Source organism: Sclerotinia sclerotiorum, genomic scaffold (assembly GCF_000146945.2).
Source record: "Sclerotinia sclerotiorum 1980 UF-70 scaffold_5 genomic scaffold, whole genome shotgun sequence".
Classification (NCBI taxonomy): Eukaryota; Fungi; Ascomycota; class Leotiomycetes; order Helotiales; family Sclerotiniaceae; genus Sclerotinia; species Sclerotinia sclerotiorum.
This window is the reverse complement of record NW_001820831.1, coordinates 2,350-26,324: the sequence shown is the minus strand read 5'-3', so window position 1 is coordinate 26,324 and position 23,975 is coordinate 2,350. Positions and strand designations below refer to the sequence as shown.

Here is a 23,975-nt window from a genome sequence, read left to right as displayed (position 1 = left end):
TTACTCTCTCCTCTACTTGGAACGAGCGGCGCCTCTTCTTTTCACTCTCCCCCACACTGTTAGTCACCACCTGAGGAGTACAATTGTTGAGCTAAAGCTGCATAACACTTGTTAGTGACTTTTCAATTCACAATTTCTACACTCTCTTTGCTCCGTGTTCAAGCTCTATTTCATCATGTCGCCTGCGACTCCCTCCTCAACTGGTGGTGGTCATGCCCTTGGTATGCACTCAATTTCGTCCACCTCCAGTTCAGCTTACACCAATTCAGGTTCGCATTCTGCAATTTCTTCCCAGATTGAGCCATCGCCTGCCAGTACATATGGTAGCTCCGCTGCCAGCGATGCTGATATTCCTTTAACTCCTGACAATGATGGTGAGTGTAAATATTTTTTCCTTATTCTTTGCTAGATTGTGCCCTCATCATAGAGCATCTTCTACAATGTCGCATCATGTTGTTTTCACTTTTTGCGCAATCCTTCTACCCCTTCATGTTTTCATACCACAAACCGCACCATCATGGGAGCATTCAATATGTGTCTGCTGAAGAGGCTCGCAGAATTGTATTCATCACTTTTATTACGCTGCCCTATCAAATTTTGCGTTCTCTTACATCTACCACCCTGAAGACGCGTTTCATCCCCCTTAAATCCCGTTCCGTGTTCGCTCAATCATTCACAAACCCTAGCTGACTATTCCTAAAAGGGGCAGCTCTTACCAACATTGCCCGTCTTGCAATCAGTGATGAGGGTACCGTCGAAGACAATGTGACATCTTCTGGTCACCATTCCACTAGTGGTTCTAGAAATTCAAACCTGTAAGTCACAAGCTTACGAATCTTTGCAATCACTTTCTAGCTTCTGACTTTTCCAGCTACTCCCCGCCATTTGTTCGCAATGGTTCTCAGAGCAATGTTGATGATCCATTCCAATCGCCAAGCAAGAATGCTTCAAAGTGTCGCAACCAAGACCAGCATACTCCCAAGGCTCCAAGACATTCTCACCGAGATATTCATGGCCCTTGGCGCTCAAGAAGCTCGAGCAACAGTTCTGAGTTATCACCATCAAAGTCGAAGTCAAACTCCACCGGCACTGTTGATGCCCACTACGGTGACACTCAGCGCAAGCTTTCTTTCCACGTCCAAGAGCATGTTTCTGAGAACACCGACAACGCAGGCAATAGACTAAGTGGTTACACTGTTGTCAAGGCCGAGGATGCGCAAGCTGTGTATCCTCCTTCTTGCTGTGTTTTCGTTGCGAAGTAAGTCTCTTATCTTCTCTTCCTCGGCTTTTCCTTGCCCCGTCCTCTCCTTTCATCGTGATTCATACTAAACTTTGAAAGCCTGCTTCAATCCGAGAGTGAAGACTCCCTTCAAATGGCCGTGACTCAAATCTTCCGAGAATATGGTCCTGTCTACGTCAAGATCCGTCGTGACGGCAAGCATATGCCTTTCGCATTCTGTCAATACACTGTGAGTTGTCACATGAAATCATCTTCCTGGTTATATCTAACTTAAAATAGAAGCAAGAACATGCCGAGAGAGCTATCAAGGAAGGCAGAGGTCGTCTAATCAAAGGCCGCCCATGTCGCTGCGAAAAGGCCAAGGCTCATCGTAAGAAATTGTCCCTCGAGATGCGGTTTTTACTGACACTTCTCAGGTCTATTTTTCATTGAGCGCAAGTATGGTCCAGTCGTCACTCCTGGCGAAGTGAGAGACCTTCTTCAGCGCTTTGGCAAGATCGAACTTTGTTACACTGCTTCTCACGTAGAGCGTACTGCACTCAACCTCAATGAAGGAGTCATTGTTCAATTTGAAATGTACGATGAAGGTCAAGATGCTCAATCTGTCAGTAAAGGTTTTAAACTTTTTGCTCTTGGTCTTCATGCTGACTTGTTCACAGGCTTTCCGCAACCATGATCTTTACAAGCTGCAGCCCATTGCAGGCCTTGCAACACCTGCTCAGCAGTCACCACCCGCAGCAGAAATTGATGCTACCAAGGCATATTTGGCAAGATACGATGTCGACCGTCGGTCAATTTTCGTTGGCAACCTTCCATTGAGTACTTCAGAACAACAAATTCGGGGTCTTTTCGAGCACTATGGCGAAATCCAAGATATCAGTCTGCGAGAGAACGCGTCTAAGTTTGAGCGTAAGTTGCCATCCTCTGAATGAATGTTCCCAAGCTGACCCGGCACTCTATAGCAGAAGAGAAGTTTGCTTTCGCTTTTGTCGAATTCAAGTCTCCCATGGCAGTTGTTAATGCAGTAAACGCAAAGGTAAGTCAAACAATTTTTCCATTAAGTCCTCTGACTTGTGGTCTCCTAACTCCGCCATAGAATGGTTTCACTTTCGGTGGAAAATCTCTACGAGTCGCTCAAAAGGATTCTGAAAATGGTGGTAGCAGAGGCAGACCCTCCAGACCACAGCCATCGACCTCCGCTCGGTCGTTCCAGTCCCCTCGTGTCGATCAACATGTGGACCAACAAACTTCTCCGTCTGCTCAAATGTCCCCTATGCCTTATGCATCACCTTATGGTTACGCTGCGTATAGCCCATACTATGGTTATGCAGCCCCTTCAACCGTCTTCACTGATGGTCAAGGCCATTACTACAGCAGTGCTACCTCGTACTCGCCAGCACCAGCATACTACCCAGGCTACCCCGGTAGTCCTGGCTACGGAATGCGTAACCCAGCAGTGGTAACTGATTTAACGGCCAGTCCTCCTGCACCGTCACCATACTGCAGTTACGCACCATACCAACAATATGCACCGGCTCCATACTGGGGTATGCAGAGCCCACCAGCTGATCAGTCGTCTTCGTCTCAGCAAGCATGTTACCCTTATTCACCTGTTGGCATTAGTAACAAGGCTCGCGATGATCGTTCGGCAACTCCTACGCCAAGTGGGCATGCTTCCGTTGTTGAGTAATATTTCACTCAGCCAGACCTTCCTGTCAGGACCATCAATCGCAGTTTTCACTATCTACGGTTGTACTTGTTATTCTTCTTGACATTTGGGCGGCATGTTTTTCTTACGTTCTCGGTACGCAATTAATACTAGTGTCGTCCAGGTTGTGTCTTCGTGTTTACGACTAATAATTTCACGGAGTTTACGGTATTTCTTTCTTCATCCTTGCAGGAATTTGGCTTCATCTACTGTTGTACAGGATTCTTGTCTATCAATCAAATATGACAGGGCATTGTGGCTCCTGGTTCGCCATTTATATGGTGGCCAGCTCCCTATTGATTCTCTTGCTCCTTTGGACAAGACAGACATAGGATAGAGTCTCTTCGATTTGAACAAACCATGTACTATTAATCAGTTGCATCTTAGCTTAGATAGACGGGACCAAAAGTATTACCATCGTGAATATAGTTACCAAATATTTTGATGTTTGTGATGGAAGTGTATGATGATGCAACACGAGAAAGCAGATTTGGCAAGTGCTTTGAGCATGACGCTGAAGCATGCTTAGATGCAGGTTGAGTACAACATCTCAAACTTTCCTTTATAAAATTAATACAGCTGCGCCCGTCAGTGGTGTATTTTGATCACTTCTCTGTGATGGTTGAGGTTAGGTACAAGATGTTCTATTCATGAGGTCATGAAGATTTAGCAAGACATAGCTCAGCAAAGCTAAAAAGATACATAGAATCATAGCATATGACAAGTTCATTAAACAGCATGAGATAGAACACCATGTGCCGACTGAGTGCAGAAATAGGAGAAATCATGTTCAAACAGGAGACCGATGATTATTTGGTGAATGAAAGGCTGTAGCAGAGCTTAAGAGTGGCTAAAGGATAATTCCGAAGAACTAGGACGGATGGATGGTGGCTAGGAGTTGATTCTGAAGAACAAGGGCGATATATGTTATTAGAGGATGAATGAAGGTTTAACCGTCAAGGGGAGGAAGAAAGGAATGTAGACCCGGAGCTTATATATTTTGATAACACAATGCATCAGAGCACTCCCGCCTGTTACCTAAAAGCAGAGCTTGGCCTTTCTGGACTCACTGGTGTTGGCGCCGCTTTGCTAGAGAAATATACTGCCTTGGTATTATCTGGATTCTTTTGTGATGACTTCTTCGACGAAAGCAATATACTTCGCTATGTGCGACTTTCACGTTCTCCGGAAACTCAAAATCTGCTCATGGAATGGTAGACTGACTCATCTCGAGCGGTGTTTGGATATTTAGAGTTTCTGATCAGAACTCTGAACTGGGGGTTCATGTACAATACAAATACCTAGCCCACCGATATCTTACACTAAGACAAATACACAATGTACAGCCCCTGAATCACCACCCCTCACCTCTAAACCATCTTCTCCCAATCCTCTACATTCTTCAACGTGGTAGCCCTTGTCGTACCCCACACCTGCCATTCTGTATCCTGCCAGTTTCGATAAATCTTCTGCACAACCACATACTCCACAATGTCTTTCTCGCTACTTCCAGGTAATTCTTTCCCTTTACTATCCTTCAAAGTTATCAATTGTCGGCTCGAGATCCTGACCACCGCTTGTCGTATCACATTTCCCGATCCTCCGGGTATCATAACGGCTTTGTTCGACATTATCTTAGGTCTGCGGTTCATTTTCTCAAGGTTCCATGTAACCTTTTGCCCCCGGGGCCTTGAAGCTATGCGTTGTGCGAAACTTTCATAAAGTCCATCGGTGCACATTCTACGCAAGCGTCCAGTGTTACCAGCAGCAAAATTTTGGTACATTTCTCTGTACAGAGCTTCGGCTGCAGATGCTATCGAACCACGCTTCAGTTGCACTTTTCTTCGTATGCGGCCGGTTTTGGGAGACATCCATTTAAATGTGACGGTGGCGAGAATATCCCGTACTCTGGTCCTCAACCTCATCCATTGGTATTTCAATAGGTTTTTGGGGCTTTTGAAGAGAGGGGGACCTCTGGCTGCTATGAATGTGTCTTAAACTTGATTAGCGCGGGGCACTGGGACGTGGAAAAGAGCAATTGCTACAGACGTACTAGGTAGAAGGCCGACATCATTTGCCATTCGTGTACCTGACACAGCTTGCATGCGCATTCTACGATCCGGGTGTTGTGCAGGATTGGCGGGAGCAGCTTGTCGGGGGGTTACGGCAGAGAAGAATCGAGGGTTGGAGGAGAAAGGCCTACGAACGGTAGGGAAGACATGTCTGCGGAAAACTTGAGCCATGGAAGTAGTGTCGATACGAAGGATGAGAGACAGAAAGACAAACAGTATGTGGGAGGTTTGTCATGAGATTGCATCCCTCACCTCACACAATCAAATACTGGAACTTTTTTGACAACCACAGAATATTCCGTCAGCCTTGGTGGCTGGATGTGGCTGTGTGGTTTGTAAACGGAGCTAGACAGGTTTGGCGAGGCTGAACGAGAAATGAAGGGAGGTGGGCTTGCTTGCTGGCACAATAAAACCGTTTCTGGAATCTATACTCCATACTACACTACATTGATAAATGAGATATCTTGCTGTTGCTCCCAATTGTCCTTAAGGTACGGGATTTTGACCTGTCTTTTGCATCCCAGCCGCCCGTGTCTCGTCCCACTTTCTGACACAGGATTCAAGGTAGGAAAACACCCACCCACACATCCATTCCCAGTATTGCAAAACGGCAGCATATGCCGTAAACACCTCTCCTTCTGGCTTCCACCCGGCGTCGTTCGTACCAAGCACCCTTCTCTACTTCCCGCTCAGAAATTTCGCATACCGCCATATCTCCCTCACCTTACCAACCAAACCTGCACCCCGCAGATCCAGATAACAAGACTTCCGTTCTGCATCCTCGTGTCGCCGTACTTCTTGGCGTAGCCAGAGTTTGGCATTTTCCGCTCCTATTTTGTCGATTGCTTAGTATCGCTCCCGCGATTTGGTGGGGATTACGATGTGCGTTGACTTTTATGAGGGAGTTGTTGTGGGATGAGATGAGTGCTGTAGAAGCAAAGTGGACTATTGAGAAAAGATTCAGGGTTACTGAAGTCTTTTTGGCTGTTCTTGTGAGCACATCTTTAGAACCTATGCCATATGAAACTTGTGTCGATTTTATCTCAATGCTAACATAAATTCTTGGTATTAGTGGGTATGGCCAAATTCCTCAATATGACTTGAAAACCTCCTCTTGTGTGATAAAACAGGTTTATACGAGAAGGGAAGAATCATGCTAATTTGCACGGAAAGTGTTTCTCCTCCGCCTATCTTGCCTTCTTCTTTACAGACTGCTTAATGTCTAGATGGTATGTGAAGTCCTACGATACTCCCCACTTTCTCCAAAGTCTTGGCCCAAAGCTAGAACATGTCACTAAGCACTTAACATATCAGGTTGCTTAACTACACTCCCCAAGGTATGCGGTTATGTCTATATATGACGAAGGAAAACTTTTGAATAACCCTACCACCCAGCAACAATCGTCCGCCTCCTTACCATCAACTTGATAAATGCATATACCACATCGTGGATCCTGTACCTATCAGGCGGCTCAGAAGATCCACGTTTGCTTCTGCCGGCCTGGGTTTGCATAGCTAGTGTACGTGCCGTCATTTGATGCTGGCCGTTTTTTTGGTACTTTTTCTAATCATGATACAGACATTGACCTTTCTTTACCACTTGACTCATCCACGACTCGCTATCCGGAAGGAGACTTCCTTATCGATTTCCGTCTTCTCAATAGCAAGTTTCATTAGCATGGTCAGTCTCTTGACTCAGTTACACATCTCAAGAACAGATCTTCCATCTCTACCCTTGATTCTGCATCTAGAGGAGATCTGGGGGTACGTCAAGATGGGGTTGAACTTGGTGGCATAGTACGAGACAGTTTAACAGATACAAGAGTCACAAATCACTGGCACGCGGCTCAAAAGGAGAACTTTGAAACACGATGGGATGGATAGGCCGTGTATGAATTGACATTTTACTATGCCATGAGGCGTACCGAATAGAAATTTACAGCCAGGTGCACTAAGTAACCTGATCTGACTAGTGAAATAAAGAGAATGAAGACCCTGCTAAACTAGCAAAGTTGGAGCATCCATCTGCAAAGCCCTCCCTTGTTATCACCTAGCGCTTTCTGCGTAGATGCGGGGAATGATGGGGACTGTCTCGCCCACATGTTTATGAAGTCATTCGCAGTAACGTTTGGATTGAGCATGCAAGCAACCACATATGATGATGAGAGCTTACGGCCCTGCGATGACTCGGGACCTGTGGTTGCCGATTTTAGAAACCGTGGACCTTATGTGAAACTTAGTTAGATGGATCTCGATAAGTGACTGATGATAGTGTAATGTTACCTTGATGGTCTTGGCCTCAAGCTCTAGGCCTTCTTTGCCAGTGAGGAATTCTTGCACATCTTTGCGCTGGTCTCCTTGAAGCTGGATCACGTCACCCATGATGACATCGTTGACAATGGTGCCATTGCAAGCTGTTACATTGTAAAATTAGCAACCAACATCTCGAGTGTGAGGTTGCATCATGAACTTACCGAACTTCTTCTTAATAACCTTAAGTATCTTCTTCTGGTCAAATTTCTTTGGAAGTCCTTGAACAGTGGTTAAAGTCTTCCGACCATTACGCTCTATAATCATAAAGAGTTAGTGGCTGATGTACAAGCCTTTCCTTTTATATCCAGGTAATTGCAAGGGATATGGAGAGCTGAACAAAGTCGACATACGTTGAATACGAATATGAATATATTCTGCGGCCTTTTGGTCTCCAGGTTCTTCGTCGGCTTCAGCGAAGGGATCTAAATATGCAATAAGATTAGAATTTATGCCCAATAAAATTCACATAACATCAAACAGTCCAAGTCGAAATGTGATTGATTTCATCGATATTCAATAATAAGAATGTGCCACGAGGACGGGAATGGTTATCTCACCGAAGACTTTCAAGTTCTCAATTTGAGTTCCACCAGGAGTAGCCTTTGCGGACTTTGCTGGCTTGGAGTTTGCAGTAGGGGAGGAATCGTTCGCTTTCAACGCCGACTTTGTCTCCCCTGAGCCTTGGTTTGGTCCTGGATCTCCGGCGGCATCGGCTTCAGCGAAGGAGTCTGCAGAGAAATATTAGTGAAGGTGCCACGAGCGGTCAAAGATGAGCATGGAGGCAAGTCGGTAGCAGGTATGTCGATAAAGGTAATACCAGGAGGTACTATTCTGATGTGGCTGCTCCACGGCGTGAAGAGGTGAAAAGGGGGAGAAAGGGCGCATACCGATCGTCTTGAGGTTTTCGATGGACATAAACTCGAGTGTGTCTGGTGTCTTTGGGACTGGAATTCTGTTTAAAGTGATGGAAAAGGTGTAAAACTTATTAAAGGAATTAATAGATTGATTTGGGTTTGGATTTGGAATTCGAGTTCGACTTTCGAGGTGGGGTTATTTAGAAGTTGTTAGTTTTGGAAGGGTTATGTAGTGTTGTAGTGTCAGAAAGCAGTTTGGTTTTGTTGTTTAAATTAGACGGGGGTCGTGTGTTTTGTGGCAAGAGAGGCGGGGGCGCAGGAGCGAAGCTCAATGAATGATATGATTGATTGATTTGGGTAAGCGTAAATAGAATACGGGTGTGTGACTGGCTACAAGAGACTTATCCAATGGGAGTCATTTATTTAGTGAGTTGTTTATATAAGCAACTGGTGCCTTGCGGTCCATCTCCGTGTAGCCTTATCAAGGGTCCTATAATTAGTCAGCAGTGATCATCTTCTCGGCTAGGAAAGAGAGTTAGGACTACTACGCTACGAGGTGGTAGGTCCTGTTAGGTAAAGTACCTTAATAGTTGTTAATCTTACCATACCATCATTATATTCCTTTACTACCTATTATACATCATTACTGTTCCCTTTACTCCTACTAGTAGATAGTTACAATACCCAGTCACAGTACCTAGTTACAGTAATATAACACTTACAATACTTACATTACTTATTACAATAGACACTAAGCAGATATCTACCTACGTACATCAGCTAGGTAGTTACTACTAATAAATTGATGCTGTACAACTGTACAATGCCATTAAACTTTGCTCGGCTCTGCACAAGATAGGGTGGAACATGCACAAAACTTCTCTACCACTTTTGAACCTATATAAATACATATAGGCATTCCTACACTCTTCATAAATGAGCAAAATGTGAATTGGTTGATGACAATATTTGTACAAGAGCATTTTGTGCTTTAGCTTATCTAACACCTACTGAGGTAGACATTGCTCCAACTTTTGTTCTGTCCTCTTGTGTAATTAATACCTAAAGAGGGCACCATCCACTACAATTCCCAGGCTTCTTTTGATGCTCATCCACGTCGGCGCCCATCCTTGTCCTATCCTCATCCAATCCTCATCCATGTAGATATCTTTCTTACTATTGTCTCATACTTCAATGCGCATCGTTTGCCATAAGTTTCAAGAGAAACACAATCCAGCAGACACTTCTGTCCATATTAATAGTCACCACCCATATAATACATGACTCCTGTAATTTATTCGTAATCTGCCATCACTACGCGGCTTGAGCTACTGGAGCGGTGGGAGGAGGAGGAAGGAACATTGGAAGATAAGTCTGGGAAGTATTGATGAGCGAACTGCGCTCTGCGTAACGAGTTATGCAGATCAACTTACAATAACAAGAGCCATCACTGGGGTACAGTTAAATTAGCATGGGTTGCCAATCCGAGCGTGAGAACGAATATTGCTTACATGACATTCCCACCGATAAATATGCGGGTTGGGAGGAAGCCTTCTTCGTCTCTGAAGATTCACCTAACCAATTCTGAACTGCAAAAAGAACGGAAGCCCTTTCGTTCGTTAGCAGACGTGCTTTCACATAGTCTCTTGACAAAATAGTCCTTTAGAAATCACATCCGTGGAATTGACGAACCATCCGATGAGCTTGTTACGAGTGAACATTGCTGCCATTGGCAGAGTGCTGCCTAAGGTACCACCGAAATCGCTGGGAGATTCTTTCGCAGCTGGAACTTGGTAGGGGATGACTTGAAGTGAGAGGCGCGTCAGTAAGTTAACACGTGTAACAAGAAAGGGAAAGGCATACTGAGATCAGCCCGTCGCATATCTTTCCTTGTCGCCATGGTTGTTTGCTAAATGTATTGTAATGTAAACTGAATGAATGATGTGGACAACTTGCTTGATTCACTCCTTGTTCGCACGATGCAATTAAAGTTCAAGTAGACTTCGAGCTGGTGAAATTGGTTATGCTCCGAGTTCTTATTTCATGTAAAGCTGGAAGTTTACTACTGGGTACTTAATTACTACTAGGTAGCTAGGTAGGTGCACATGGATTAAAAAGATTGGCTTGCGGTGCGGAGCGGTTCGCACAATGTTTAGTCTTGTTCCGCCCACACCCTCATCTCAGCTAACACATTAATCACTCCGGCGATTCATTCTTCTTCACTTTATATCTTCATTTGTGCAATACACCTACCTACCAGTGCTGTCTCGTGCAATACCACACAAGACGGTATAATACAACGAACAAATTCCGATTCCGCTTTACTTTTACACACGATAAGAGCCTTAGCTTCTACCAAAGTGAAGACCTGCGCCTGTGCGACATCCATTTACCGGTACTCACTCTATCATCTAATCAAGACCCCGGCGGCGATTATCAAACTATTTCATTTACTTTTTGATGCTGTTTCCCTGAACATAGCTCTACAGTATTTTCGTACATATCGCATATCTCACATATCACTTGCGCAGTCTTATACCTCCTGGAACTTTATCACGTTACGAGTCGCAATAGTCGACCACGGCATGGCGCAATCATGACCACAAAACCCCTCGTTGGGTCACAAGCCCAACGACAGTCGCAAAGATCATTGAATCCAAACGTTACCTCGAGACCCTCCCCACAAAGAAGCCTATCGTCTACCTCCCCGACTCGAAGATACAACGAAGCCTTCATAGACTTAACGCTTGATGTGCCGGATTCTACATCTGTGCGTTATGGACAAACCTCGAGAACAGGAGGGTCGCGCTTGAAGCAAGAAATTTCCAATGAGTCGAGAAGTTCAAGTCAGACGGAGACATCAAGCTCGGGTCCTTCAAATATAATATCCAGTAGGCAGACTCTGCCTCCACGCGGTCGACCGCAGCTTCATTTCGATGTGCCTCATACGAGAGCCACCAGATCCAGTTTGACGTCCGACCAAAACTACAGTCAAGTGTTTGCGAGACCATTTCCTCTTCCTGTTAGGCCCGGAAGACATGCACCCCCATTTGTGGAAAAGCCGAGCTCATCAATTGGGACATCTGGAAAGAAAGATGCTCGCCCCAAACCTTTTGTTTTAGAGATACCGCCCGCTGCGCCGTCTTATTCACCAAACGGTATGTCCAATCACGTATTGGTCAATCTCTCCATGCAACGGATCTATCTCTAACAACTTTTCAATAGGTCATGCTGATTTCTTCCCATGGAACGGTAACCATGCTGAAGACCAATTCACTGAAATTGTCATCCGGGGAGGCTTCTTCGACAAGTCGCAAATGTCACAGAACGAAACTGGCTCGGCAAAAGCCTCTATATATCCATCTTTAAAACACAAAAGCGGGCTCCAAACACTGTCATCATTGTTTTCCAGCGTTTTAGCTCAGCGGAGGGCTCATGGAAATATCACGGCGAACTCAACTTTCAAGCCGCCACCCCGTGTAACGGTTACGGACACGAAGAGAGAAATATGGCTCAAGGATCTAGCTAATCCGACTATATCACTCCGCCGCCTCAGTCGATCAATTCCCCACGGGATTAGAGGTAAGGTGCTCCTAGAACATTCCCTCAACAAAAACATCCCTATCGAGCGGGCCGTCTGGTTAGCCAAGTGCGTAGGGGCAAATGAACTGAGGTCTTTCAAGAGGAAGGGTGCGGGTGGTGCTTTTGCTATGGGAGGTGAGACGAAATGGGTTAGAGACTTTACAGTTTGTGTTGAACAGGTGTTGGAGAGCATAATTGGATCATGTGGAGAGAAGGACTTTCGTCGCAGGATCTATTACGCGTAAGTATAACATTTACCCGCTCTTGGGTATCTACTTACAGGCGTGACAGGATTCGGTTGGCGGCACATTTTCATGCTGAATGCCTTATAGACCGCGAGCATTATCTAGATTGGATACTATCATCCCTCGAGGCTACTTCTCAAGCCAAATTACCAATATGGTTGTTGATTGCCCAGGTGTATTGGGAAGATATTTTGAAGTATCGGAGGTTCGGGCGCCGGTTCACAACTACTCTGCTGAATCGTTTTTCAGAGGTATGGCACCACATTCAAATCCGCTTACTTTCTGTAGCTGACAGCATCTTTCAAGGCAATTCAGCATCCGGATTCTGATATATTGGGGCCTTTGAACGATCGTCTACGTTTACTTTTAACTAAATTGATGACATCGAACCCGGATAATTTTGTTTGTCCTGAAATCTGGTTCAAGCACAGGCAAATCCTGCAGGCTCACCTAAGCATCTCAGATGAGCGTCTCACGACCGCCTGGGATGAGATCAATCGCCGCAATATACGTCTTACCACTATAGCTCCTGAAGCCCAGCATCCTCCTCGACAGCGCCTTATCAATATACTAGATAAATCACTTTTCACCTTGTTCACGCCCGAGGTCATACATGTTTGCTGGAAGCTTGATGATGACAAAACCGCTCTTATTCACACAGTTCTGGATTGGTCGACGTCATGCTATAGGCCTGGACACGCAAAAGTGTTCATAGGTGCTCGCATCATACGATCTTGGAGGAAATTGGGTGCAGACACAACTGCTTCTATGTTGTCATTCCTTGACTCTAGCGCTTGCGAAATCGGGCGTAACAAGTCTTCGTTTTATCATTTAGTTTCCGAGCTAGCCAGGTCGAACGACTTTTGTGTCCCAACATACCTTCAATGGTTGATCAGCCGTGGCGGTATTCATGATCATTCAGACCTAGCGCCAGACGGTCCTTGTGGAACAAGGCTCCTCGCAGAGCTTCCTATTCATGATTTGAGTGGAGAGATGGTTGGGCTGCGCAGGACTTTGCTTTGCCGAGCCGATTACCCGATGGACATTGAGGACCACAAGATAGCCGTCAGCATATCTTCCATAAGCAATGTACTACAACGGATACCGGTAGCTTCAGAACGACGATCGCTCCAAGTTGAAAACGATGTCAAAAGCTTAGACGACCTCAGATCATTAAACCGGGCAAGCAAATCCCACATTGGATCTTGGCTTCGTCATGAAGTGGAAGCACAGATGCTACCGTTAAGTACAGCATCGAATGAGTGGAATAGCACATCACCTGCGGCTCCTGATACTTCTGTGCTTATGGCGGCTACATTTGGCATCGTGCGAGACTATCTTGAAATTATAGATGATTTCTCTATGCTCGCCGATGTGATAAAGATTGCCACGGCATCAACGGATACTCAAACTATTGCATCGTGCGCCGATACACTTAATATGCACGCCGAGATATTTGCGGCCATCGGAGCAATTAAGGGCTTGTTTGATGTTCTTCTTAATCGCTCGCGTTCATTTGCAGACGATCGTGACATCATGCCACGAGTCATTCTGGCATCCTTGTTGGACCTCTCATCGAGAATTCCCGACAGTCAGAATCTTACCGCTCGGCTCGCTCGCCAACTTGCTTTGAGTGATAGAAAGTGTGCCGCCGACGTTTGTTCTCCTGTATCGGATCATATGGCGGGTAGATCACAAAATAACGAGGCTGAGTTCGTAGAAGAGATCGAGAAACTCCTTGCAAACGGCACCAGTATTGACCGGGGAACCATGGAACGGCTTTTCCAGAGAGTGGTTCATCATTTGTCGATCTCATGGGATAAGTCACCGGAGCAGCAACGGAAGTGTGTGTCACTGTTGACAACCCTAAGAGACTTTAATCCACAACCATTCGATCTGCTGATGGCTAGCTGGCTATCTTACATTCAAAATGTGGAACGTCGGCCCAGCTTGGTGAAAATATGCGGCCCCTTAGTAGGACTCGGTTGTCTCTCTTTGAAAGATCTGGTTAATGCCTGCTTAATAAATGAAAGGGCCGAGAGTAGCGCAACGCAAAAAGTGGGCACTATTGTAGCCACGGAATTGCTTGCTTTAATTGCGGCACCAATCACCATACCGGAGATTCTGACATCGGACGAAGCATATCGCGTCCGACTTGTACAAAGTCGTATGCAAATTGACAACCCTGAACTTACATTGACGGTTATTCGGTCAGCAATCGAGGTGTGCTCTACAGTTGTCCGCGATATATCATCCAACGCCCTCCACCCCTTAAACGTCTTAGGTGGTCCAGCCATGCATGAAATACTTCAGACGCTAGTCTTGATTGGTGGTGATATGGCCACAAAAATCCTGGTGCAGCCTTTATCACCTGGGTCTATCGATGAGGATGCTTCCAAACTAATGGTAACCGCGATAAACAAGCTTTTGGCGCCTATACATCAGCGTGAAACCTCCAATTTTTCAGTGTGTGATGCGCTAAAATCTGCGAATTATCTGAATCTACCATTTTGCCAATTGAAGGTGGCGTCTACCTTCCGCTCTGGGAAAAGTTCCCAACCCACTTCCAGGAATATGGTCCCTCCTCAGCTCGATGACCTTAATCGTGCCGTTGAGTCTGCTATAATGGCAGGGGGTACGACATGGGCTTGCATTATACCATCATTAGATTTTGCTACCATACAATACTTACGACGCGGTGCTGAGACCCAATTGCTTGCGCTTTTCCACGCTGCCAAGGCCTCAGGCTACAACGACATGTTGGGGGAAGAGCACCAATTGACGAAAGCAGAAAATTTGTTGGTCATCCTCGACTTGACCATAGACGAGATGTATACGGAAAAAGCAAACGCGCCATATAATTCGCATAGCTGCTTTGCGGATATCATAAACTTACTCAGCGGCGCCTCGCAATACGTCGCTAGCACACAACAAAACGGTTGTAAAATTGCATTCTTCACAAAATGGCTACCGCTGCTGTTATCATTCACAGCCTCACAAACAGTAGTGTTAGAACATTCCAAAACTAGTAATGAGCAACGGGGAAGAGCGATTTTGTTCCTGACAGCAATCCTTTTGGACTTATATGTCCTCAAAGCTAATACAGAAATCGAAGGTCTACCGCTAGAGCAGTGCTTTGACCTTGTTCTAAGTATGGTAGATGTACTTCCTGATGATATTCGCCTGCAGTGCGGTCGCAACTCCCGCGAAGCGTCCTCAAATTCGATTATTAGCTACATTTATAGTATACTGGCGACTCCATCTGACTGGCTGCATATTTATCAAAGGGGCGTCTTGAAAACTGCAACTGCTGGAAGGAATGGCAGTAATATAAATACAGACCACGCAAAAGAATCGAGCCGCCAATCATTTCCTTTTACGATGAAGCGCTGGGAGATGTTAGGAGAGCCGACTCCTAACATGGGAGAGAATGATACAAGTCTCAGCCTGACACTATTCGCGAGCAGGAAAGGGGTCAACTGAGAGCTGCAACCTGTCATAATTTTATCACAAACTGACGTGTAATAGATACAGGGTAGACTGATGAGGTGGCCACCAGCGAGCAATAATGTATTTCAATTAGTACTTTTTCACACTTTGTCTAATTATGTATCTAGTGAACTTAAAAACCACGCGTGGCCTAATGTCATCATAATCCAGAAATTACCAGTCTTGAAAATGTGCACCCTTTTAACTCAACATCTGCACTGGCATCGACATTAGAGCTGAGCGCAAGAGCCCCACGACAGATCCCGTCGCGAAGTAAATGGCCCCGAAGTAGACTCGCTAGATAGATCGTGAATTTATGTTCTTGAGCCTATGCATCAAAATTATGACATGCGAAGTAGAGCGGTAACATGCTTTTGTGAACGATTTTGTCAGCGTAGCAGATTTTGGCGCTAGAAATCATTTTCCTTTTGTTTCTGCTTCATGGGCAGATTAGTCGATGGCATTGAGCGTTTTTAATGAACATCATGGCTGATTATATGATCTTCTTCTCCACCTCAGTCGTCATCAAATATCTGATAGGTGTTGTTCAAAATGGTGTCAATGACGCGAACCTGCCACCCAGCATCTTGTATGTTTGGTCCAGAATTAGCTCCCATGAGAGTAGGTCCAAATACAATAGCCAGGTTGCTTGCAGTCATCCTGTTAGACGCCGAACTTTCCTGCACTCGATTTAAATGTAAGGTTAAGGCGCGCAAAGTAGCATAGTTAGGATCGGGGAGGCCATTAATGATGGCATGAAGAGAGTCGCGACGGACTGTTTCATCATCATGCTCTAGTTTCACATTAGTAGAGAAGGATTTTTCGGAGTGAACTTCCAAGGTGACTTACTTGCGGCCTCGATGAATGCGGGGTATTGTTCACTAGTCAGTAGAGGGTCTGGGAGCTCTCGAAAAAACTGCTTCAAAAGGCCAGCGACACTATTAACGTCGTGGAAGAAGCTTTCAGGGTTACGAAAGTCCACCTTAGATGCGTCTGCGAACTGTCAGCAAAGTTACTTTGACCACGGATTAATTGCTTAACTTGCCGTTGTCAAACATTGCCTTGATTTTCATTATATGAGATGCAGTACCAGATAGTCGGTATATCCCTTCAACCTCGAGCCCAAAGAGGTCAACTGCTTGAATACATTGATAGACAATCATAGGAACAGCAGAGCCATCTCTCTCAAAGAGCTCCTCGAGGCTAAGCCCAAATACTGGTTTCAAAGGCGCTAGATGTGTATTATTGCCTGAAGCCGGAGGTCCTGGTCCAGATAATAGTGCCGAAGGTGGTCCATGGGATGCTGGAGCATGAGTCGTAGGATTTGGTGGTGTTTGTTGCAAAACTGTCTCGTTCTGAGGCAGTGGCTGAAACGGCAATGTTGAGATTTGAGGAGGCCCATCTGTACGAGGTGACCAGGTGGTGAAGTCAGGGGAGGTGGATGTTGGCGCCGTGGGCGATGCAACAGTTGGAACGATGTGTTGCGAAAGAGAGGGGCCGTGACTAAAACTTCTTTCGTGCTGGTGTGTTTGCGGAGTGCCTTGGTTAAAGGTTTGGCTTACATGCACCTGATGAGGTTGCTGAGATGATATTCCTGGTCCTTGTCGAGAGTTGAGAGCGTTGGGGTCTGATTGTCGTTGGGCAATATTTGCTGCAGGTTGCAAGACCTGTGTCCAAAATCAGCTTCGTCCAAATCAATGCAACAAGGATCTTTAGAACTGACCGTGTTACGCTCGTATCTTATTTCCGTGACCCGTGATGGTACCTTACCGGCAAAGCTACTGATGTAGTTGCTCAGGTCTTTAACGTTATCGATGGCATGAACAGCTTCACGCAGACTACGATTCGAGGTGCCTTGTTCTTTGGCTTTGATAGGGCTTATGTTCAAACCATTGCTAAGAAGTAACTTTTCGTTGAAGGACGCTAATCAATGCGATCAGTTATGTGCGTCTAATAGCCAAGCTTTCATACAACTTACCAAATTTCTGCATTTGTAATGTCAATGCAGAGTCACACTCCTGAATGAGATCTTCTAGCGCTTTCACCGCCTCGGGTCTTGACTTTGACCAGAGCTCAGAGCGCTGGCTTTGTGCAGCTTGTACCTTCGCTGCATAATCTGCATCTGCAGCCTGAACCTTACGGAGAAGGTCCTCTTCATGTTGCGCTGCCGATTTAGGTCCCTTGAGGCCAAATATCTTGCCCGGTTGCCTATCTCCGGTGCGAGCTCTGTCGTACTCATCCGCCAAGCTATCATATTTCGCCTTTGACTTTCTCATGGCGGCTTCCGTGTCAGCAGCACGCTGCTCTGCTGCCAAGCCAGTATTTTTCCAGTGCTTCCTACCCTTCTCTATATTCGAAGCCATTTCAATAAGGTCTTCATGCATCTGATGTAGAGACACGCCAAATTGAGCCCCGTTTTCGGCCATTCGCTCGTGTATAATAAGAATCTCTTCATATGACTGCAGGAATGAACCATGGCGATGCTCTGGTTTGCGAATATTATCTCCAGTTGCTTTACACAGCTTTTTTAATCCATTCGAATGTTCCTCTTCCATTATGGACCTTTTTTTGAGGAAAAGTGCGAACTCCTGTTTCGAAGAAGTCAGCTCCATATCTATGCAGACGTTGAAAGTTCGGGGGGGACTGCCTTTGCGGAAGCAATGCTCTGTTTCAACCGGTTCAACAAGGTTGATATTCCAATCTACATCATGAATATAGTCAGCTTCTCTTTCATTAATGGAAAAGATAAGAACTGGTTGACTCAATCACCTCGGAGCTTGTAACATCGTGAACCGCTTTCGTGGCTGCATCTTGAGGAGTTGCAGGCCTTCCGATTGTCTCGCCATTGTTGCCATTGCCGACGATATTGGGCGACGATGATGAATCAAGTCCGGTGTCCCCTCCAAATGACATGTTGTAGATTCAGGATGTGAAGTGCAGCTAAATGGCTATGATAGATTATTATGCCTGTGTATCATGAGGTATTTTGGTGAAATAGTACACAATCTGTTGTTGAGGGTATTTAAAGTTCTTTAGGTATGTAGGTAATGCTCGGGAATCTACGAAATTACCATCTTGGTTGCTGTTATGGATAATAACCGGAATAACATGACTCTAAATTCCGTTATATATTACATATTACACAGTAATCTTAATTCTCAGGTAATCAATCATTGAGTAGATTTACCTAATCTTTCATATTTTAAGTGCAAATATGTATCTTATATTAATATATATATTTATATCTTCTATGCAGTTTGCCTTTTTGAGAATAAACCTCCTCGTGAAACCAAAAAGATATTATCTATATATAATAATAACCTAGCTAGGTTACTACATCGTTGCAACAAGGTCGAGGGCTCTAGTTCGGAATCATCAAATATGTAAAATTATGTAAATATGTAACTAAATTTTATCTTGTCTTATCATTATCCGACATTGATGGCTGAAAATCAAGACTTGTGAATATCTTACCTACAAATAGTCTAGTCCTTTTTCTTATTTGTTCAGCAAATACCGCTGTCATTATCTAGCAGTACCGAGTAGTTCAATATCTACGATGGTGCTTTGCTATCACTACTTATGGCATGCTATAGCTTTCAATTGTTCGGGTTATCAACTCATTTCTTCAGTGGTTCAGTACGCAGTGGTTCTTATCTGGAACATGGTATATCATGATCATGGAATTCTCATTGTAGTTTACAATGGGGTTCCAAGTGATGAAGTCTCAACATCGTTTGATATCAAAGCCTGGGTGAATAGAGGGAAAAGTTTCCTTGTAGGATCTTCAGAAGAACCAGATCATTCTTAAAAACAAAAGCGCGCTTCATCGTGATGTTCGTCTCGTTTCTGGATCTTTTGATCTATCCTGGCCCATTATACAGTGTATTCATGATTCGAATTGTGTGTATGCAGCTCCAAACAGCTCCGGGTCATTTGTTGAGGACCCAATTTCTTCCCACCGCGTTTTTCCATACCTCCTTCTCTCCTCCTACCAAGGTTCTCGACAGGTTAAAAGGCTTGCCTTCAGATAATCCAGGTGCAAGCGTGCCTGAAGATGCTATCCTTGAGGCCCTATAAAATGCTTCAACTCCAGAAATTTACATCGCCGTATCTTGTTTTTAAAAAAAAGTGGGGGCTTTCCGCTGCCCATCTCATTGTTATAGATGCACTTCTCAACTGGTACGCAGAAGTAACCAGACGAATTTGCTAATTTCTGCTGCGGATTTTAGGGTGGTAGGGTCGGATCATCTCCAAGTTCATATGGCGGAGAGCACTTCCTATCAATCAGCAATGTAACAGTTTTTATCAACCCCGTGCAGATCTTCTTCTATGTTTAGCATCAGCAATCGTGACCATTTTTCCTGATTTGATTTGGTTGGTCATCCTATTTATGTCAATAATCACTGTAATCATCATGACTGCACGAACTGATACGTCGATCTCGCAGAAGCTTGATATCCTTTTGAGGTGAGAGGTCGCCTTCATATCGAAGACTAAAAGAATTTAATTTCGCTCGCAGACTTCTTTACCTGGAATCACCACTATATATTGCATGTTCTGTTGTGATCGAGAGCCAAAGACATCCTCTACTCATTGAAAGTTCTAGCTTTAAAAGCTACAGCATCGTAAGTCTAGTACGGTTCTATCACCAGCCTTGAACTGGCAAATCATGGTCTAAATTTATTCAAGTGACGGGGTGACTCTTGATTTCCTTTGGAACAAATCCGCTGAGTCCTCTTACTTGCTAACGCATACGCATATCACATTTTTGAAATATATTGTACACCGTTGTTCTATAACGCAAACAGAGCTTCTATAGATTTGCCTCCATAATCAGTTTCATGTTGAACAAGTAATGATTCCACTGCCTGTTCTTTTGCGTGTTCCCGAGACATGCCGTCGCTGTATGTAATCCTCTGGCTATCTGCTTCCCCACCCCAAACAAATTCGATGACGGACAAAAAGGACTCTGGACTACGTTGGATACTTTTGAGGCAGTATCTGGGATCTGCTTTCGTGAATAGTTCTTGCCAGCCCTTGAGGTCACGTTCTTGAGAATTGAACAACATCAACATGAATATGTCCATCAGTCTGCGGTTCATCCATTAGTGTTACTATGTGCTTCCTGAAGAGTGTGGAATGGATTATACCGACTCTGATTTTCTACATTCAATTTCTCTCCAATCGGGCATGACGATCTCATTCACCAGTACCTTCGACCCATGTTTTAAAGCTGGCACTAAATTCCGCAAAATCTGCAAGCAATCGTTGTTGGACCAATTATGAAGTATGAGTCTCAGCAAGTACACATCGGCACATTTCACAGGCTGTGGTTTGAAGAAGTCGTGTTCCATGAACTCAACGGATGTTTTGACCCCGGATTTGAGGTCTGCCAGGACGGCCATTTTATCAACCAAAGATATCACTTCCTTCCTGTCTTGGACAACGAATTTCAATTTCCGTTCGGGAAGCGCTAAAGCGAGTTCAAGGGACACGTTTCCTGTGGAACCTCCGATATCAACAATTGATGGAGGAGTGTGAGATTGTGAGCCATGGGTATGTCATGAACAGGTGTTTAGGAGACAGGCCAAATCTTGCTTCTTCTGCGACGAGCGCAGATCCGAATTTTTTCGTCAATTCAATATTGCGACCTGTTGCTTCATAAAAAGGAACTGGTGTACCGGCAGCTAAGCTGAAGGCCTATGAACGAGTGAATAGGCTCGTTAGTATAATTAGACTTAAAAGTGTACAGGAATAGGCTTGTACTGTATGTCTAGGATCTGATGACACCGGCCATTTTCTCAATCAGGGCACAATCTGTAGAAACGTCAGTCTGGAGATACATGGCGAATAAAGTGCTCACATTTTCGGCCATGCCCCAAACGCCGTCAACCTCGAGTTTCACCCAGTCTCTTATGTTCGAGTCCTCTGCCATAATTCTCGACGATGCAGTATGACTAACAACTTCATTTTCATGCTCCTTAAAGAATCCGCCCGTTATGGAATGTCGAAGTAGACGCTTAACGATTTCCTTGCTGACAGGAGGCTTGCGCCGCGAAGCTATCTGCGCAAAAGTGGCAAAATCTGAGATTGGAACGAGTGATGGGACATCAATAGATGAGACAAAATGCAACGATACTAGTTCGTGAGCCTATGCAGTTCCATTAATCAGTAGCTTGCGTCATTTGACAATTCTGAGCATGATCCATGGCCGTTGAATTACTAGCAGTAGCAGCAGGTGGACACCTCTTTCAGTAATCTTATTTGGTATTGAAATGAACGTACACGACGGCTATAAAATGCCTCTCTCTAATGTCGCATCAACAATTGCTGCGCAAGCTTCCTGGATGTCACGGGGTAGATTCAAAGAATCTAAGCACTTTTCATCCAGCGATGGCTGAGAAATTTTATTAATGTAAAGATATTTATCGAGCTTCGCTGTGTTGCTAGCTATGATGCCCGAAAGAATGGCGATACGACTGGATCGGCCTTCCATTTTGAGTCAGGTAAATAAAGATGATGAAGGTAGCTGTAAAAGGGTTTGAGAAAAGGTGCCTAGGTGGCAGGGTGCTTTAGTGGGCGATTATTGGTAACAACACGCAAAATGGATTGAAATATAATCAGAAGCTATCTTACACGTTCAATATACGCGGTCCCAACCGAAGACTTGTATGCTGCGCGTGGCTCTTTGTCCCCGGCCCTCGGTTCATTGCCAGCTGATTAGAGACAGATGTCTTCATACCTAGATTTCAACTAATACGGTAATTAAACATATCCCTTCTTCTTCTTGCTTCTGTTTCTTACATCGCCTCTTCGTGTGAGGTAGGCGGGGTGAGATCCTGGTACCGAGTAAATGCACTCCCTCATAAGGCACTATATCATGAGAGAAAAGCTATGCAACTAGATAACGTCTGCAGATATACGATCGGTGTTGTTTGACTATTCGGCTATAAAATTACTTGGATACACGGCAAACACTTTCCAATTATCCAATTCTTGAAATATCATCCCCAGATGGATGTGAGATTTTAGACTTGGCAGATATTGCCTTTATTCATTTCCCATCTCCAAGATGACTGTGCAAGGTAGCTTACTTGATAAAGAAAGTGGTACTAAAGCGGCAGTGAAAATATGCATGTCAGCAGTGCGTTGCGCAAGCTGTTGGTAAAACAACCTTAGAACCCCTCAGTCCTACTCCGTATATTAAGCTTAAGCTCTGTTCAAGGATGAAGTGGAGAAGATTTCGGTAGTAATGAAAGACATTCATTCATCTGCAGTATTGCGGAGAAGATGCATAAGGAAAGTCATTTTTTATGGTAAGGTAAGTTGTAACTATTTGATGGCAGGATAAAAGCGGTGTAATTTTGAGTGTAGGAATAACTGTTGGAATACCATCAATACTGGAATACCTAGAAAAGAATTGCCTAGAGTCTATTTTACCTCGGTATTATAGTGTATGGGGAAGATGGAGATGGAGACGGAGACGGAGACGGAGGTGGTAAAGGTAGTGAACGGTATTGAAATTAAATGAAAATGATAATATTAATCATACCGACGAGAAAAAAGAGCGATATACAAAAAGGACCATAATGCCTCAATCAGGAAATCAACTTGATCAATTACTGTTAATAGTTAGTAAGGTAAGGTTCAATCTTACCTGGATTACTCTAGTCTAGTTTTAACATCGACCTTCTTCCAGAGTTTCTATGGTTTTTGATTGGATATTTTAAGCGAACTCTTCTAGAGGGTGTATGTTACGAGGTTTGCCGTCTAGATCACGTGGAAGTGCTCTAGGCTCTCGAGGTGGTTTATAACTAGGCGTCAAGCAGGGACTTAAGTAATGACAATAATGATATACAATTCGTAACTAATAGTAGAGTATACTAAATGATTGATCTTGAGCACGAAGCTCTATACAAAGGAAATCCATCCTGCTTATATAGACCTTCGTCCTCCATTGGATCTCTTGGATCCTGAGAGTTTGTGGACCTACGATTCGTATGGACCTACGATTTGTATGGACCTACGATTCGTATGGATCTACGATTCGTATAGACCTACGATTCGTATGGACCTACGATTCGTATGGACCTACGATTCGTATCCCTGAATATGCAGGGTCCATCACGTGACTTGGATCAGACTATATGTCTGTGCTTGCTGAAGGTGGGAAGACTCTACGAACCGATTACCATACAATTTTGCATGTGAATCGGTTTGCTTTTCCACGGGGTCTGAGCTCATATGGACAGGTTGACTGTTACTACGTAACAGACGGCGTAACATAACCCGCATCAGGTAACCAATTAGTTAGCAGGATCATGTGACAAGTGTCACCTGATCCGAAAGCCGACTGACTCCCTGAGAATCGATCGGCCCTTCAAGAGTCGATCGACTTTCAGAACACGAAAGTCTATATAATCAAGATGGATTTCCTTTGTATAGAGCTTCGTGCTCAAGATCAATCAT

The 23,975-nt window shown here is 44.6% G+C and overlaps 11 protein-coding genes across 11 annotated transcripts; 4 read left to right on the top strand and 7 right to left on the bottom strand.

Moving 5' to 3' along the window:
• Nucleotides 1–175: 175 nt before the first annotated feature.
• Nucleotides 176–2,930, top strand: SS1G_03997 (predicted protein; the record flags this gene model as incomplete). The annotated part of the gene is made up of 9 exons (XM_001594140.1): nucleotides 176–374; nucleotides 704–815; nucleotides 872–1,258; nucleotides 1,340–1,469; nucleotides 1,520–1,610; nucleotides 1,657–1,844; nucleotides 1,900–2,149; nucleotides 2,203–2,276; nucleotides 2,337–2,930. 9 exons carry the CDS (start codon nucleotides 176–178, stop codon nucleotides 2,928–2,930), a joined length of 2,025 nt encoding a protein of 674 aa, XP_001594190.1.
• A 1,388-nt stretch (nucleotides 2,931–4,318) lies between these two features.
• SS1G_03996 (hypothetical protein) lies at nucleotides 4,319–5,191 on the bottom strand (the record flags this gene model as incomplete). Its single annotated transcript, XM_001594139.1, has 2 exons — nucleotides 4,319–4,929; nucleotides 5,002–5,191. The coding sequence occupies 2 exons, from the start codon at nucleotides 5,189–5,191 to the stop codon at nucleotides 4,319–4,321; spliced, it is 801 nt and encodes a 266-aa protein (XP_001594189.1).
• Nucleotides 5,192–5,506: 315 nt separating this feature from the next.
• SS1G_03995 (hypothetical protein) lies at nucleotides 5,507–6,554 on the bottom strand (the record flags this gene model as incomplete). The annotated part of the gene is made up of 3 exons (XM_001594138.1): nucleotides 5,507–5,698; nucleotides 5,749–5,850; nucleotides 6,438–6,554. The coding sequence occupies 3 exons, from the start codon at nucleotides 6,552–6,554 to the stop codon at nucleotides 5,507–5,509; spliced, it is 411 nt and encodes a 136-aa protein (XP_001594188.1).
• Nucleotides 6,555–7,229: 675 nt separating this feature from the next.
• Nucleotides 7,230–8,248, bottom strand: SS1G_03994 (hypothetical protein; the record flags this gene model as incomplete). The annotated part of the gene is made up of 6 exons (XM_001594137.1): nucleotides 7,230–7,244; nucleotides 7,304–7,434; nucleotides 7,495–7,587; nucleotides 7,684–7,755; nucleotides 7,891–8,061; nucleotides 8,221–8,248. The coding sequence occupies 6 exons, from the start codon at nucleotides 8,246–8,248 to the stop codon at nucleotides 7,230–7,232; spliced, it is 510 nt and encodes a 169-aa protein (XP_001594187.1).
• Nucleotides 8,249–9,611: 1,363 nt separating this feature from the next.
• On the bottom strand, nucleotides 9,612–10,087 carry SS1G_03993 (hypothetical protein; the record flags this gene model as incomplete). The annotated part of the gene is made up of 4 exons (XM_001594136.1): nucleotides 9,612–9,637; nucleotides 9,699–9,796; nucleotides 9,880–9,991; nucleotides 10,051–10,087. 4 exons carry the CDS (start codon nucleotides 10,085–10,087, stop codon nucleotides 9,612–9,614), a joined length of 273 nt encoding a protein of 90 aa, XP_001594186.1.
• Nucleotides 10,088–10,783: 696 nt separating this feature from the next.
• On the top strand, nucleotides 10,784–12,343 carry SS1G_03992 (hypothetical protein; the record flags this gene model as incomplete). Its single annotated transcript, XM_001594135.1, has 4 exons — nucleotides 10,784–11,345; nucleotides 11,413–12,010; nucleotides 12,102–12,265; nucleotides 12,330–12,343. 4 exons carry the CDS (start codon nucleotides 10,784–10,786, stop codon nucleotides 12,341–12,343), a joined length of 1,338 nt encoding a protein of 445 aa, XP_001594185.1.
• Nucleotides 12,344–13,052: 709 nt separating this feature from the next.
• On the top strand, nucleotides 13,053–15,154 carry SS1G_03991 (hypothetical protein; the record flags this gene model as incomplete). The annotated part of the gene is made up of 3 exons (XM_001594134.1): nucleotides 13,053–13,726; nucleotides 14,048–15,022; nucleotides 15,142–15,154. 3 exons carry the CDS (start codon nucleotides 13,053–13,055, stop codon nucleotides 15,152–15,154), a joined length of 1,662 nt encoding a protein of 553 aa, XP_001594184.1.
• Nucleotides 15,155–16,018: 864 nt separating this feature from the next.
• On the bottom strand, nucleotides 16,019–18,416 carry SS1G_03990 (hypothetical protein; the record flags this gene model as incomplete). Its single annotated transcript, XM_001594133.1, has 6 exons — nucleotides 16,019–16,296; nucleotides 16,353–16,496; nucleotides 16,594–17,170; nucleotides 17,227–17,426; nucleotides 17,482–18,204; nucleotides 18,257–18,416. The coding sequence occupies 6 exons, from the start codon at nucleotides 18,414–18,416 to the stop codon at nucleotides 16,019–16,021; spliced, it is 2,082 nt and encodes a 693-aa protein (XP_001594183.1).
• A 1,883-nt stretch (nucleotides 18,417–20,299) lies between these two features.
• Nucleotides 20,300–20,581, bottom strand: SS1G_03989 (hypothetical protein; the record flags this gene model as incomplete). Its single annotated transcript, XM_001594132.1, has 1 exon — nucleotides 20,300–20,581. One exon carries the CDS (start codon nucleotides 20,579–20,581, stop codon nucleotides 20,300–20,302), a length of 282 nt encoding a protein of 93 aa, XP_001594182.1.
• Nucleotides 20,582–21,023: 442 nt separating this feature from the next.
• Nucleotides 21,024–22,002, bottom strand: SS1G_03988 (hypothetical protein; the record flags this gene model as incomplete). The annotated part of the gene is made up of 3 exons (XM_001594131.1): nucleotides 21,024–21,206; nucleotides 21,370–21,657; nucleotides 21,832–22,002. The coding sequence occupies 3 exons, from the start codon at nucleotides 22,000–22,002 to the stop codon at nucleotides 21,024–21,026; spliced, it is 642 nt and encodes a 213-aa protein (XP_001594181.1).
• A 1,093-nt stretch (nucleotides 22,003–23,095) lies between these two features.
• Nucleotides 23,096–23,638, top strand: SS1G_03987 (predicted protein; the record flags this gene model as incomplete). Its single annotated transcript, XM_001594130.1, has 3 exons — nucleotides 23,096–23,146; nucleotides 23,178–23,255; nucleotides 23,450–23,638. 3 exons carry the CDS (start codon nucleotides 23,096–23,098, stop codon nucleotides 23,636–23,638), a joined length of 318 nt encoding a protein of 105 aa, XP_001594180.1.
• Nucleotides 23,639–23,975: the final 337 nt, after the last annotated feature.